General features: G+C 39.4%; 1 protein-coding gene across 8 annotated transcripts in view; it reads right to left on the bottom strand.

Annotated features, from left to right (window-relative positions):
- Positions 1-5,204: 5,204 nt before the first annotated feature.
- The window catches only part of SATB1 (SATB homeobox 1), a 97,852-nt gene continuing 90,217 nt past the window's right edge, over positions 5,205-12,839 (bottom strand). For 5 of the 8 annotated variants that reach the window (XM_051818499.2, XM_051818500.2, XM_008266050.4 and 2 more), the window contains 3 exons: positions 9,200-9,403; positions 8,528-8,623; positions 5,205-6,921 (listed from right to left, as the gene is read on the bottom strand). In XM_051818499.2, the coding sequence (XP_051674459.1) occupies positions 6,415-6,921; positions 8,528-8,623; positions 9,200-9,403 (807 nt within the window). In that variant the 3' untranslated portion in view covers positions 5,205-6,414. The remainder of the gene's footprint in view (positions 6,922-8,527; positions 8,624-9,199; positions 9,404-12,839) is intronic. The other 3 variants (XM_070073218.1, XM_070073219.1, XM_051818501.2) reach the window with 3 other exon arrangements.

Raw genomic sequence — 12,839 nt, forward strand, 5'->3', positions numbered from 1 at the left:
ACACATCTGACATGTGAGTGGTTTGATTTTGATTTAGTCCCCTTTAAAAAAAAATAGGATAAATGCCAAATGCCTCTGCAAACTTCAGGATTTATAGCACAGAATTATTAATTACATTTAGTTCATTTAAAAAAGAAGTCACACGGACTGCACCGGCGTGTGAATTGATTCAATGTAGTTTGAAACACAGGCATGAACAAGTCCAGTTAACTTTCTTTTCGTGTTATTTCTATTTCTTGCAGCACATCTCTGCTAAGATTTCCCCTCCCCCAGGCTAAGATTTCTGTCCTTTTCAAGTTCACACCGCAAATATTCTACCTTCCTATGTTTTTCAGGTCTATTGTATTAGTGCCAATTCTGCATTCTCTCTGCTTCTCACCTGTTTCTATTTATTTGTGTATAAGATGTCAAAGGAAAATGAAAAGTAACACCTCAAAATACCACCTTGAAAAAGAAAATGCCAACAAATTCTCTTCCACACCTGAAGCTTTTAATTCTTTAATCCACCATGGAATGTTGTTTAATTACATATTTTATTATGCATAACTGAAAATTATGTACTTTAGTTTCGACAATGATATGAAAGCACGTATTGTTTATAAATAGAGAGCGGCTGCCTTGTCTCTATTTTTTTTATGTGCCAAATATTTGTGGAATTCTCACAGGTTTGAAAAGTTGGCTTTTTGAAATTTTGAGATCTCAGAGGAAGACTTTAATGTGTTCTCTAGCAAGCAGAGAATTCATTACTTTGCAAAGAATAAGATGACATCACAACATTTTTGTGGGCAAAAATCATGGAATAATTTGGATATTCTTACTGAAGTTTCATGTTAATTTGTTAATGAGTTTCACATACTATTGGGAGAATGTTACCATTGTTTAACTAGGCGTCCATTTTCCCTTTCTGTGTGAATGAAAATCTCTTTAATTAGGTTTGTTCTTTGAAAAGTATTTGGTGCATATGGATCTTATACCAGGACAGCAGAATTTTGAGGTTAATATTTCATAATGAAAGATTCCATCTATTTAATTGCAATTACTTAGCAATTGACTTTTTCTGAAAAATTTGAATTCGTTATTTTTTCTGCATTTCAGAAAAAAAAAAAAAGAGAGGTAGATATTGGAGCTTAGAAGACTTGGGTCTTGGTCACGGCTACTTGAGAGCTGTACAGGGCTGGGCAGTTGGGGAAGCAGTTGAAATACTGCTTGAAATGCGCGTGTCCCACATCACAGTGCCCTGCACCTCATTCAGCTTCCCGCTAGCGTGCACTCTGCGAGGCAGTCCTGATGGCTCAGGGAGCTGGGCCCCCGCCACTCCTGTGGTGGACCTACACCTAGTTCCTGGTCCCTGGCTTTGGCCTGGCTCAGCCCTGGCTATTGCAGACATCTGGGATTGAAGCAGAGGTTCGTGGATCTTTCTCTCTGTGTGTGATTGCCTTTCAAATAAATACAAAGTAAATTTAAAAAATTAAAGAGAGCTGAACAAATCAGTTAACCTATTTGAGTTTTCCTTCCCTTTTCTCTGAAGAGGGAGCTTCAGTGCCTGCTGTTAAGTACCTCTTAGTCATATGGAGAGGTTTAAACAAGGTAATGTTTGTCTCAGTGCCTTATAAAATAAAGCATTCTGCAAATGTTGTTGCTATTACCATCTTAAACACATTTGAGATAATGGTAGGAAGGGGCGGCGGAGGTGGGGGGAACTCAATAGGTAAGAAGACTTTGTACTTGACCCGGCACAGCAAATATTTGGAAATTAAGTTGCAAACAAAGGTGGAGTAGGTAGCTGAAACCCGTCTCCTCACTCAGTCAGATGCTGTTTGGTGGATTTATGCTCTGGGCACATGTTCATTTTGCATCACATCCTAAAGGCTCAAGGAATTGATGGGCGCGTTTCAGTATCTGAGCCGCCTTCAGCATTCTCACCTAGTAGGCACGGCCGGATCTCTTGTGAGCGGAAAATCAGAGCAACACAAAGGACACCGTTTCTTTTCTGGGAGGTGTAAGGGCGCGCATCAGACTCACTCACTGGAATGAAAACTTGTTAGTCCCCCAAAAGGCAGATTCCCAAGTCAACAGTAAAGAAATACTGTTCCGCATTTAACTTAGAGCCAAGGACGCCTCTTCTGAGTTTACTCCGCGAAGCGACAAGCGTAATACACCACACCGCTGCATTCCCTCATTCACCTTTACCAGAGAGAACAGGGACCACGTCAGTGCTTTTGATCACAGTAGGTGTATTAGGAGCTGAAAACAATCGATGGGGAGAGGGCACTTCGTATACAAGCTCGGTACAAGGCAAGAATCGGTAACTGCATTTTGCTAAAAATTAAATTTGGAGATAGGTAGCTTCCACATAAGTCGGGTAATGTAAGAAAAGCTTATCCATGTTGCTCATTTTTTTAAACATGAATTCCAAACTATTTTATTTAACATTTGTTAATGTTAAGACAGGTATAGTATTCTGGACATACACCTTCCATCACATTTATTATTTTATATTTTAATAAAAATGTGCATTAATAGATTGTAGTTTAGTTTCTGTCAAAAGACATGCAAATAGTATGTACATTAAAAGGATTGCCTCTGAAGAAACACTGAAGCCATAATATTCCCTTAAAAAGTAAAAAATAATTATGTGAGGATTATGATATTGGTATCATCTTCTAATATTTGATATATATTTTTAGACCTGCTGGTTTCCAGATTCTAATGCAAATCTCCAGCTTGTTTAACACAATAGTCCTACTTCTATCAGTTATATAATAGGGTATTCCCATTAAGTGATTTTTTATCATTTCACCAGTTTAGAATACCTCATTTATTGAACTCTCTGAAATTTTACAACAATAAAGGATTTTAATAGCAGCCATATATTAACAATAGAGAATAGGGCAGAATTTCATAATGGGATGTATAGGATTCTTTTTTGAGTCTTGAGTCACTTAAATGTTTTCTATTTAAGCTATGTGTTTTAAATAAGTAGTTATAGATACCATTCCTTGGGAAAAAACTTTTAAAGTTGAGATTCCTTAGTACTAAATGCTATTACATGTTTTATACATAATATGTACAGACTTTGTTATCAAGTGCCATGAAACTAGGGCACACATATTGGTTACCTTGGTTTTCAAAGGTGATGTGTCAACTCTGCATATTGTGTGGCGAGTAGATACTATCAACATTATTTTTTGCATAATGTGCAAGTACTATATGGCCACAGAGTGTAATACAAATTAGTGGCAAAGTGCTGAGTGAAGGAATCCATGACAGATTCAGATGCACAAGGTCGAACATTACCCGTAAACTACCTGACTCTGCTAAGGTTGTAACAGCAAGAACCAGTATGTCATGCCCAGCTTTCGTTTCTGAAATACTTGGACACAACGAAACTTGTCAAAGCGATTTTATCACAGCTACAGGCAAAAAGAGTACTGAAAGAGTACTGACACTGGGAGAGCAATGTGGAAGATGACCTGGACAAAGCGTGTCGTCTTCCCTGAAAATAATTTTGCTCACTACGTCACTGAACATCAGTCATTAATATGTGCTTTCTAAGAGATTAGTAAAACATGCTGACTTTATAAAGAGCTACATGGAAATTTTGTTGACATGTTGACTTTCACTGAAAACATTATTTCAAAAGAAATTAGGAAATTACTAGGAATGGGAAAATCTTATTTGCAACCTAATGTGTCTTCTCTCCCAAATTACTAAATTTCATACCAATTTGACATCTTAGGCAGTATTGGGCTGATTATTAAAAAAAAAGACATCAATTGTTTTCTGCTACAGTCTTCTTTTCTTGGAGAAAAGAAGGAAAAGTTTTGAAAAATTAAAAAGTCATAATAATTTCTATTTTTAAAATATATTAAATCTGGTTATTTTTCGAATTCAAATATCTTTGGTTCTACTGAGCAAGAGTTGTTGCCTCATTTAATAAAAAGTTTGGAAATCAGTTTGCAATAAACCAGCTGCCTTTCGAGTAGCTCAGCTGTGCTTCAGAAGTGAGCAAAAATTTAAAACTTTATTGGGAGTTCTCGATGATTCCATTTCAGTTTCTTAAGTAACAACAGTTCATCATCAAAGCAGCCCAGCTGCCTACCAAGGGCTCTTCAGGACCTGGGGCAACAGTAGGCAGAGAAAATGGTGATTCCACAGCCAGATCTCAAGAAACCCAGATATCCCCATTAACATCAAGAAAAAAAACATAAAAGAGGAACAAAAGAGGGTAAAGTGCAAAAAAAAAAAAAAAAATCACCAAGACCTGAAATGCTGTCATCAAACTTCCTGTGACCATTAAGCACACTTCCTGGCTAAGTTTACTAAGTCTTGTGTTAAAAGAGTTTTGAAGATGGAGCTTAAACTCCAAGTGTGTTATTCTTATGTTCATCATGTGGTTTTTACAGTTTGGACAGAAACAAATGAATTATTAACTTATTCCACTCATAAGCTGAAACCAAAAACCAAAAACCAGGGTCAGCGTTGTCGCATACTAGGTAGGGGCTGCTGTGGCACCAGCATCCCACGTGCACACCAGCTCCTGGGCCTGCTGCTCCACTTCCCATCCAGCTCTGTACTGCTGCTCCTTGGAAGGCAGCAGATGGTCCAGGTATTTGGGCCCTTCACCCACGGGGGAGACCCGGATGGAGCTCCTGGCTCTTTTACGGCCATCTGGGGAGTCAACCAGTGAATATCACTCTCTGTCTCACCTGCTCTCTGAAACTCTTTCAAAGTAAGTAAATAAACGTTTAAAGAAAATGCTTCCTGAAGAGTTTTTATTCAGAGGGTTCATTTTCCCATTTACTTAATTTCTTACTATTAATAGCCTTTAAAAATACTTATACTTTAGCTTAAGAAAGTGTTGCTACAGTTAAAATACTGTGAAATAAAAGCAGGTTGAAGCACTCTAAGAACGTAACTGTCAGAGTGTGAATGTAGGTTTTTGTTGGAGTTTGGGCATGCTATGTTGTTTATCAAGCAAAATATCAACCAAAAAACATGGTTATCATTTTCATTGTGAAATTTCATAACTCTTTAAAAATGAGCATGTGTTTGTGACTTTTTACAATATTTTAAGTGACTTCTCAGTTGTTCTTTCGAAAAAAAATATCAAGAAAAATAGTATAAACATGCACTTAAGTGAGAGGACCATCCTTTGATTCTTCTTCAAGGTGACTTGACATAAGCAGACAAACCCTACCATGTCATACCATACAAACAATTTTAATTGTGTAGTTACAGTCAATAACCACTCCTAATCAGAACGTTTCTGCATAAAGAAAATTGTGATACACTTATAAAAACAGCCAGCTGTAACAAAATAGCTGGTGTTTTCATAGCCATAAACTCATAAAAAAGAAATACACCTTTATACAGAAATTTTATACAGATGTACCTTTAAAATTGATTGTAAACCAAAGGAAGACACATTGCAAACATCAATTATTTCACATTAATTGCATAATTTTCTAAGGTGATCTATTAGTTTTATTTACCTAAGCTTATTTGCATGATAGTAAAAATTGCATACAACAATAAGAGTGAAGCTTATAGTATGAATTGCTTGGATAACATAGAGCACTTTTTATAGGCAACTGTGTAAAGCACATTTTCTCTATTTAAAACTTTTAAGACACTTTGTTTTACTGCCCATCAAAATACATTTATAAATAGAAAAGAATATCAGTATGGTAACAAGAGAAGCAATATTACATTTAACGGAAACTTCCAAAAAATTAATTACAACATGATGCTGCAGGATCTACAAATAAATAATGAGGACTAAATTGTGTTTCACATTTTCTTTTCTTTTTCAAAAAAAAAAAAATAAAAGGCATGTAACAATGTGAATGAAAAAAATTACAGTGAACTTTTATTTCCAAAATAAAAACAAATTTGAATTACGGCAGTGCCATATAATACAAGGCATTTGTTGGCATATGTCATCTTTAAACTGCATTCCACAGTCTATAGTTCTTTTGTAACATACAATAGAGTAACAAACTCTTTTTTTTTTCTTTTTTAAAATAAGGGGCAAGTTTCCAAAGATCATAATTAAAGGAAAGGAAATCATAATCACAGAAGTTATAATGCTTGTTTGAGGCTCCAGAATAATAATCATTGAAAAATAAAAATCACTGGTACCATGCTTACAGGCACACACCTTGGTGTGTTCCGTGAACACAAATTTTAATACCAAACAATCCTCGATGCTTCACCTGGGGCTGCGAGCAGTTTGTAAAACTTTAGTGCAGTCTGCATGACTCCTCTCCCAGCCTTCCTGTCTGTGCGAGTTTCTGAAGATTCATTGGCCAAACAATGAACGACAAAGGGTTTCTGAGAGAATGCAAGGTGGACTTCTCATCTTGTTAGTAAATACCAGTGGCATTGTTGAACGAAAATAATACTACTATCTCAGTCTTTCAAATCAGCGCTAATGTCTGTGTTCCCTTCCACGGACAGCTCCTCTTCTAGCTTCACCGAAAAAAGGGTGTTGGCATTTTTGTCTTGGACACTCTCTTCCAAATCCTTGAGCAACTCCTCTTCCTTGTACTCTGCCACATCCACCTCGAGACCGGAATTGTCCTTCAGCTTGCCGTGGTGCTTGAGATAGTACCGCTGGTTCTGGAAGAACTTGATGATGGTGTACTTGGGGAGGTCGAGCTGGGCCGACAGAGTCTGGATGGCCTCTTCGTCAGGGTACAGGCCCACGTCTTGGATGAAGCTCTGCAGGATTCCCAGGGCTTCCACCGAAATTTTTGTTCGCGGCCGCGTCTTCTGCCGGTTCTCCTCGTCGGACTCTGCGGGCGAGGCCACGGTGGGCTGGCGAGGCGGGAGCCGGGGGCCCGCCTGCGGCTGCGGCTGCGGCTGCGGGGGTGGCGGCGCTGGCTGCTGCTGCTGCTGCTGCTGCGGCTGCGGCTGCTAAAGAGAACAGGCAGACAGACAGTCAGGGCTCTGCTTCCCTGCGTCTCACACAAAGCCCTCTAGAATGAGAAGACACGCGGCTCTGAATCCCACAGACAGCTGCTGCTTTCGTAGGGACATACATTCCAACTGAAAAGGCAGGACAGCTAAAATGGCCTGCAGCATTTAGAAAAAAAAAAAAAAAATCAGAATGCTACGCACTAGGAAGGTATGAATTAACAGGGCTTCGGGGCCTCCCGTGCTTGCGGAGGAAGTGGACACTCAGTGCCCTGAACACCTGAGCCCTGAACACACTTCATCAGGCTCCGCATCAGAGGCAAAGACGGCAAAGCAAACTATGATGTCAGTAACTAACAAACGTTCACAATGAAGACTGAGACCCAAAGATTTCAGAGACGTTTCAGAAAGGTGAGCTACAGGTCTGTGGGGACACAACTTCGCGTTCTGCCCCCTAAAATCGGATGGCTACAACACGGAGCCGGAACAGAAGATGAGCATCTGTCCTTATTCCACATTAACTCTCGTGAGCACAAAGCATTTTTAAAATTCTCATGTTTGTGAATCTTGTTCGGTAGCTACAATTTAAGACATATTATTCCCTAGCAAATTGCACTAGGATGACACTGCAAGTTTTTCTTTCTTACCAGAAAACAAAGGTGCAATCCACCATACAATGGCTAGTAAATGGTTTTGTCTATAGTAAACTCAGATGTGATTAGGATTTAAATTTAGCATACAGACACCTTTTCATAATTAGTTTCTGCATATGTGCCATAATTTCTACATACAATTTTAACAAACGTGACACATTAATGTACTGTACACTCAATATCCATAATTTTTATCAGCAAACTAAATCAATCTGATAAGCAACAAAGTACTGGGCCTGAGCATTTTTTCTATTCCTTTAAGAAGCCATTTTATTAAAAACAATTTACATTTTCAAACAAGTACTATTTTTAATATTAATGTATGTCTTTCTCTTTTTTGTTTTTGCTCAAACAGTAAGTTTTTCAGCCTTTTGTGATTATTTTAATGTTTGATATCCTAAGGGATTCTCTTTTTCAATTTGTTTTGTCTTCAGTAACATGCAAGGATTTTTCCCCCTGGTAGACAGATAACTCTATTATTGTTTTTAGCCACATATAGATGCTCCCCCGCCCCCACCCCAGCAACACTAAGAATTAATGCAGGTGATCAACAGACATAAGGACCTTAGGACTCTGGAAGACAATGGCATTTTCTCTTAAAAGAGAAATCTAAACACATTTCCTTAGATTTAAGAGAAACAAATTGTACAACCCAAGTTCAACTGCAACGCATCTTCTAAGCAATCAAAGCCTTATGAGCACCAACAGTGTACCTGATCCCGGAACTCTTGATCTAAACTCACAGGGGAGTTCTCTAGGTGGACGAATGGAAGTGAGTTCCTTGCCATGGCAAACCAAGCACGTGGCTGAATCTGCTGGCACAGTGCTCTTTGGCTGTGGCCATGGTTAGTACGTGCTTCGCAAGCTGGAGAATCCTAACCAAGGGAGCAGGTCTTTACGCCACCCCCTTTGCCTCCCTTTCTTGCTGGCATAGGTAACCTGTGCCCGCTCACCTGAGGAGCAGCACCGAGCCACGGTGCAGGGGTCGGCAGGCCCGGTAAGAAAACGCCTCTAGACTCTCCTTTCCCAAGGGTGGTGGGAGAGGGGCTCTAAAGGAAAGACAAACAGATGTGACTCACCCCTAACCTGCACACTAGGAGGGTGGGGAGACGGCTACGCGGTGAAGGCAGGCCCGAGGAGCGTAGAGCAAGATTTCAATCAGAATTCCCTCCCGTCCTCTTTCCGGACAGAGCCCAGGTCTAAAACTGTGATTCCACAAACTTCCTTTACACAAACAGCAGTAATTCCTTTCCTCAGGGACAGTATGGTATTAATTAAGAGATGGTGTTTTAAATTCTGATTAAAAAAAAAAATTGACAAAAAAATTTAAGCTCTCACAAAAACCCAATACGAGCAGACACACTTGCCAAAACAGAAGTGAGAAGAGGGGGTTCCTCTTACTTTGGGGTGGGAGATGAGGGGACAGAGACACAATACATGCCCTGGAAAAAGTATGTTAATGTTTCTTTTATCTCCCCAAACAAGATGGCGGTGTATTGCTATTGTTATTTCCGGCAAAAGAGCCTTCTGTTTAGACGGATGCAAGAAGAGAAACACTAATTTCCCTGCTAAGTTTCAAGCTTTGTTTACTTGGTGCTGTACTGAATTGGCCAAGGTAAACGAACCTGAATCTGCTCTGCGGGAACATGGATGATGTGGGGAGGCCTGTCGCCATGGTGATGCACCGCGTTGCTCTCCTGTTCATAGATGGCATCCCGCTCTGGCTGAGGAAGACTGAGGAACCTTCGGATCATGGAGAGGTTCTCCCACAGGGTCCTGTTCTCTGGAGAAGGATCTTCTTTCCAGCGTAGCAGCTCACACAACCATCCCTTGGAGACAAGGGCACAACAGGTCAGTTTGTGTTGGGGGCTGTGGGGGAGGGAGCTGGCATCTTCCATTAGAAGCTACAAAGGAAAGGCTGTATGAATGAACTTTGTCTTAAGCACCGAACACTCCAATCTGTGCTATGATATTTTTTCTTTTCACCTGTTAAGGTAACTGTTGTCTTAAGGAGGCTGGCTGATTTTAATAGATGTTCAGATTTGCATCTTAAAGGAGGGGCATGTTTTCCAGACTCAAGTGCAACAGAGCTCTCAGAACACTCATCACAGACTTTGCAACATGTGGAACAGGCAAACAAAGTCCAGTGTGTCTCCAGGCTTGCCCAACTTTCTTGTCTGGTGAGTGACCACCAGAGGACACAGAGGACATTCAATGGGTAGGACTGATTTTAGCAATACCTTTTTTCCCTAAAAGGATTTCTTAAGTTTGTAATTTTTGTATTAAAAAGCAAACTATACAGATATAGCAAACTATATTTGTGTGTAACGGAGAAAGGACATGTGGCAGTTGTGTGAGAAAAGAACACTGTCTAGTACAAGGTACAATGATTAGAATGGTCAGGGCCGGCGCTGCTTGCACTGCTGGCATCCCTTATGGGTGCGGGTTCCATTCCTGGCTGTTCCACTTCGGATCAGCTCCCTGCTAATGTGTTTGAGAAAGCAGTGGAAGATGGCTTCTGCACCCACATGAGAGACTGGGAAGCTCCTGGCTTCAGATGGGCTGAGCCCGGGCCCGTGCAGCCATTTGGGGGGTGAACCAGCAGATGAAAGATCTCTTTCTCTGCCTCTTCTCTCTCTGTAGTTCTTTCAAATAAAATAAATAAATCTTTAAAAAAAAAAAAAAAAAAGAATGGGCGTGGAAATTCTCCAAAAAAAGCAATAGCAATACAAAAAGGGACCTTGGAATCTCTATCTGCTATGGTTTGTGCATTAAGATTTATCAGACAAGAATTTTAGTAGGTTTCTCAGGTTAACATAAGAACATGTCCAATGATTGTCAAAATCTGGATCTTCTCTGACACCTCCTGAGAGCCAGCATCTGACCCTGGGATTATATATCAAGCACCAAACGGCCTTTTCTAGCCACTATCTTGACTGTCCTGCTCAGCGGGGTGGAGATGGCCCACTCAGACCTTCACTGGCCACGGCAGCCGCCCCTCAGCTGTTGTGAGGCCTGCTAACAGCGTTCAATGGTGCTCCGCTCTGGACAAGTTTCTTGGAGCCATCTACTTGGATGCTTGGAAGGTTCCTTCACTTCCTCAGATCCCTCATCTTGGGTTGCCAGTGATGTATTGTCTCACCCAGTGTCACAAAATCCCTGGCCCCTGCCCTCACAGCAGACAACTCACTCTACCCTTCACTCTGTTCTCTAGGGACCCCCATCTCTATTCTTCTTGCTCCCTCCCCTACCAGTCTAGTGCTGGATTTTAGCTGGGACCACGTCCTCACTGGACTCACTCCCCCCTCATTTCCTCCAAAGCCCCCACCAAATAAGCACCTGATTCCTCATCCGAGGCTATGCCTTTAAGGAATCTGATGTAAGCCAATGGAGTTTCTTGGGAATTAAGTAAATTAGATTAATGGAAAAAAAATTAGTCCAATTTCTTTATTTTGTACTTTTTATACCTGGTTAAGGAGGGTTTTGCTGTTCATTTTATAGAGGTGAAGGCAGAGGATAGCATGACTTCCCTTCCTTTACCAAATGAAACCAATATGGAGAAAGGCCTTCTTCTGACTGCAACACAGTGGACAGAAGATCTGTTTTTCTCAAAATAGTTTGAGAGATTTTAAAAGATGGAAAACTGATTTATGTGCTTCCAGGGCCCACCTACCAGCCAATGTTAACTGCTGCTAAATCTCATGATATCTAAGTTTTCTAGGAGAGTTCTGATATTCTCAACATTTTTTAATTAAACAAATATGTGTAAGAGGATGATTTGATGTACTCATTCAGTGTCACTGAATACAAAATCCACGGTGAAGAAAACAGGCAGTAAACTCAAGATTTACCTCAAAGAGTATTAGTTAACAAGAAAATAATAATCACTGTGATTACAGTGTCACTGAGCAGTCTTCTCTTCTAAACATGACAGATCTATGCTTATTTTCAGAACACAGGATGACATATTTCAGCTCTACAAAACCCTATTTGAGTATTTGAGATCACATTCATGATGCCCTGAAGATGTCTGTTTAGTTTTTTTTCACAACTAAATATTTATTTTCTGGATTAAGCCATGAAAATATTACATATTTTCCTACATCTAAACTACTTTGATAGATTATTTGCTCCTTACTTTTGTTGTTGGGTAGGTAAGGAATATGTCTTCCTGTAGGCTGGGATACTGTGTTATGACTACTTTCCCTCTTTACCATTTCTGTTTCTTTCACCTATGACAATTGACAAGATCCCTATGTCTGAACACAGCGAGTCATATAATTTTATTTACCTTTCAAGAGAAGTCAGAAGGTTCATAAAGAACAGGTTTTTTTTTTTTTTTTTTTTTTTTTAACTTAGCTGGTATTCTACTGTGGCAAAAATTACTAAACATTGAACATCTACAAATTTTAAAAAATGCTGGTAACTAAAAATTGCTAAAAAGTTAAACTAAGAATGATTTATGTAAGAAAAGCTTGGAGAGAGCTGAAAAATTCCAATGATTTTTCACATCCTTTAGGAACTTTTAAAAGTAATGCAGAGATCAGTTAGCGCCTGTATATATGTGAAAAAACATGTGGATCACAGATGTTCTTTGGAAAAGAAAATCATTAGTTCTTTTAAAATGGCTAATAATGATAGCTAATTCCTAAACAATCACATTCACGCTGTTTTAACAAATATTTCAGAAAAAGAGCCCTGACTCATTCAACAAATATTTTGCTTGTATTCTCACTTCTGTGTCTCTGTACTTATGAGACAGATCCTTATTTTTATTAATTGCCCATGACTAACATAACAGTTCCAGTAGTTTGCTATTAACCTCTAACCTTAAATAATACTTCTAATTCCTTATCTAAAAATAATTTGATGAATTATAAGTTGAAGCATGTCTCTGCTAGCGTTTCAAGAGACATGATGATTTTAAGAGACTGAAATTGGATGCTTCTTAGAAAACCATTTAACAGTGCAGCTGGGAACTGTTAGTTCTACAAGGGTATTCCAAAAAACAAGGCGGGGTGGGGGTGTATGTGTGTGTACTTTTCTTGATGTGTGTATCTCTTAATCAAAACCAGACTTTATATGTGTGTTCTTTATTAGTGTAGAAATAAATGGGCTCATTCCCAATTTACAGTGGCAAAAATAAGATTTATTCTACTACTACTTTAATACCTTGGAATATTTTGCCTACTTCAAATCCGATTGATTGTGACTCTATTAATGATGACAGTAATCTGATCTCTGTTTTGTAGAAAGTGACTCAGG

Source organism: Oryctolagus cuniculus, chromosome 4 (assembly GCF_964237555.1).
Source record: "Oryctolagus cuniculus chromosome 4, mOryCun1.1, whole genome shotgun sequence".
NCBI lineage: Eukaryota > Metazoa > Chordata > Mammalia > Lagomorpha > Leporidae > Oryctolagus > Oryctolagus cuniculus.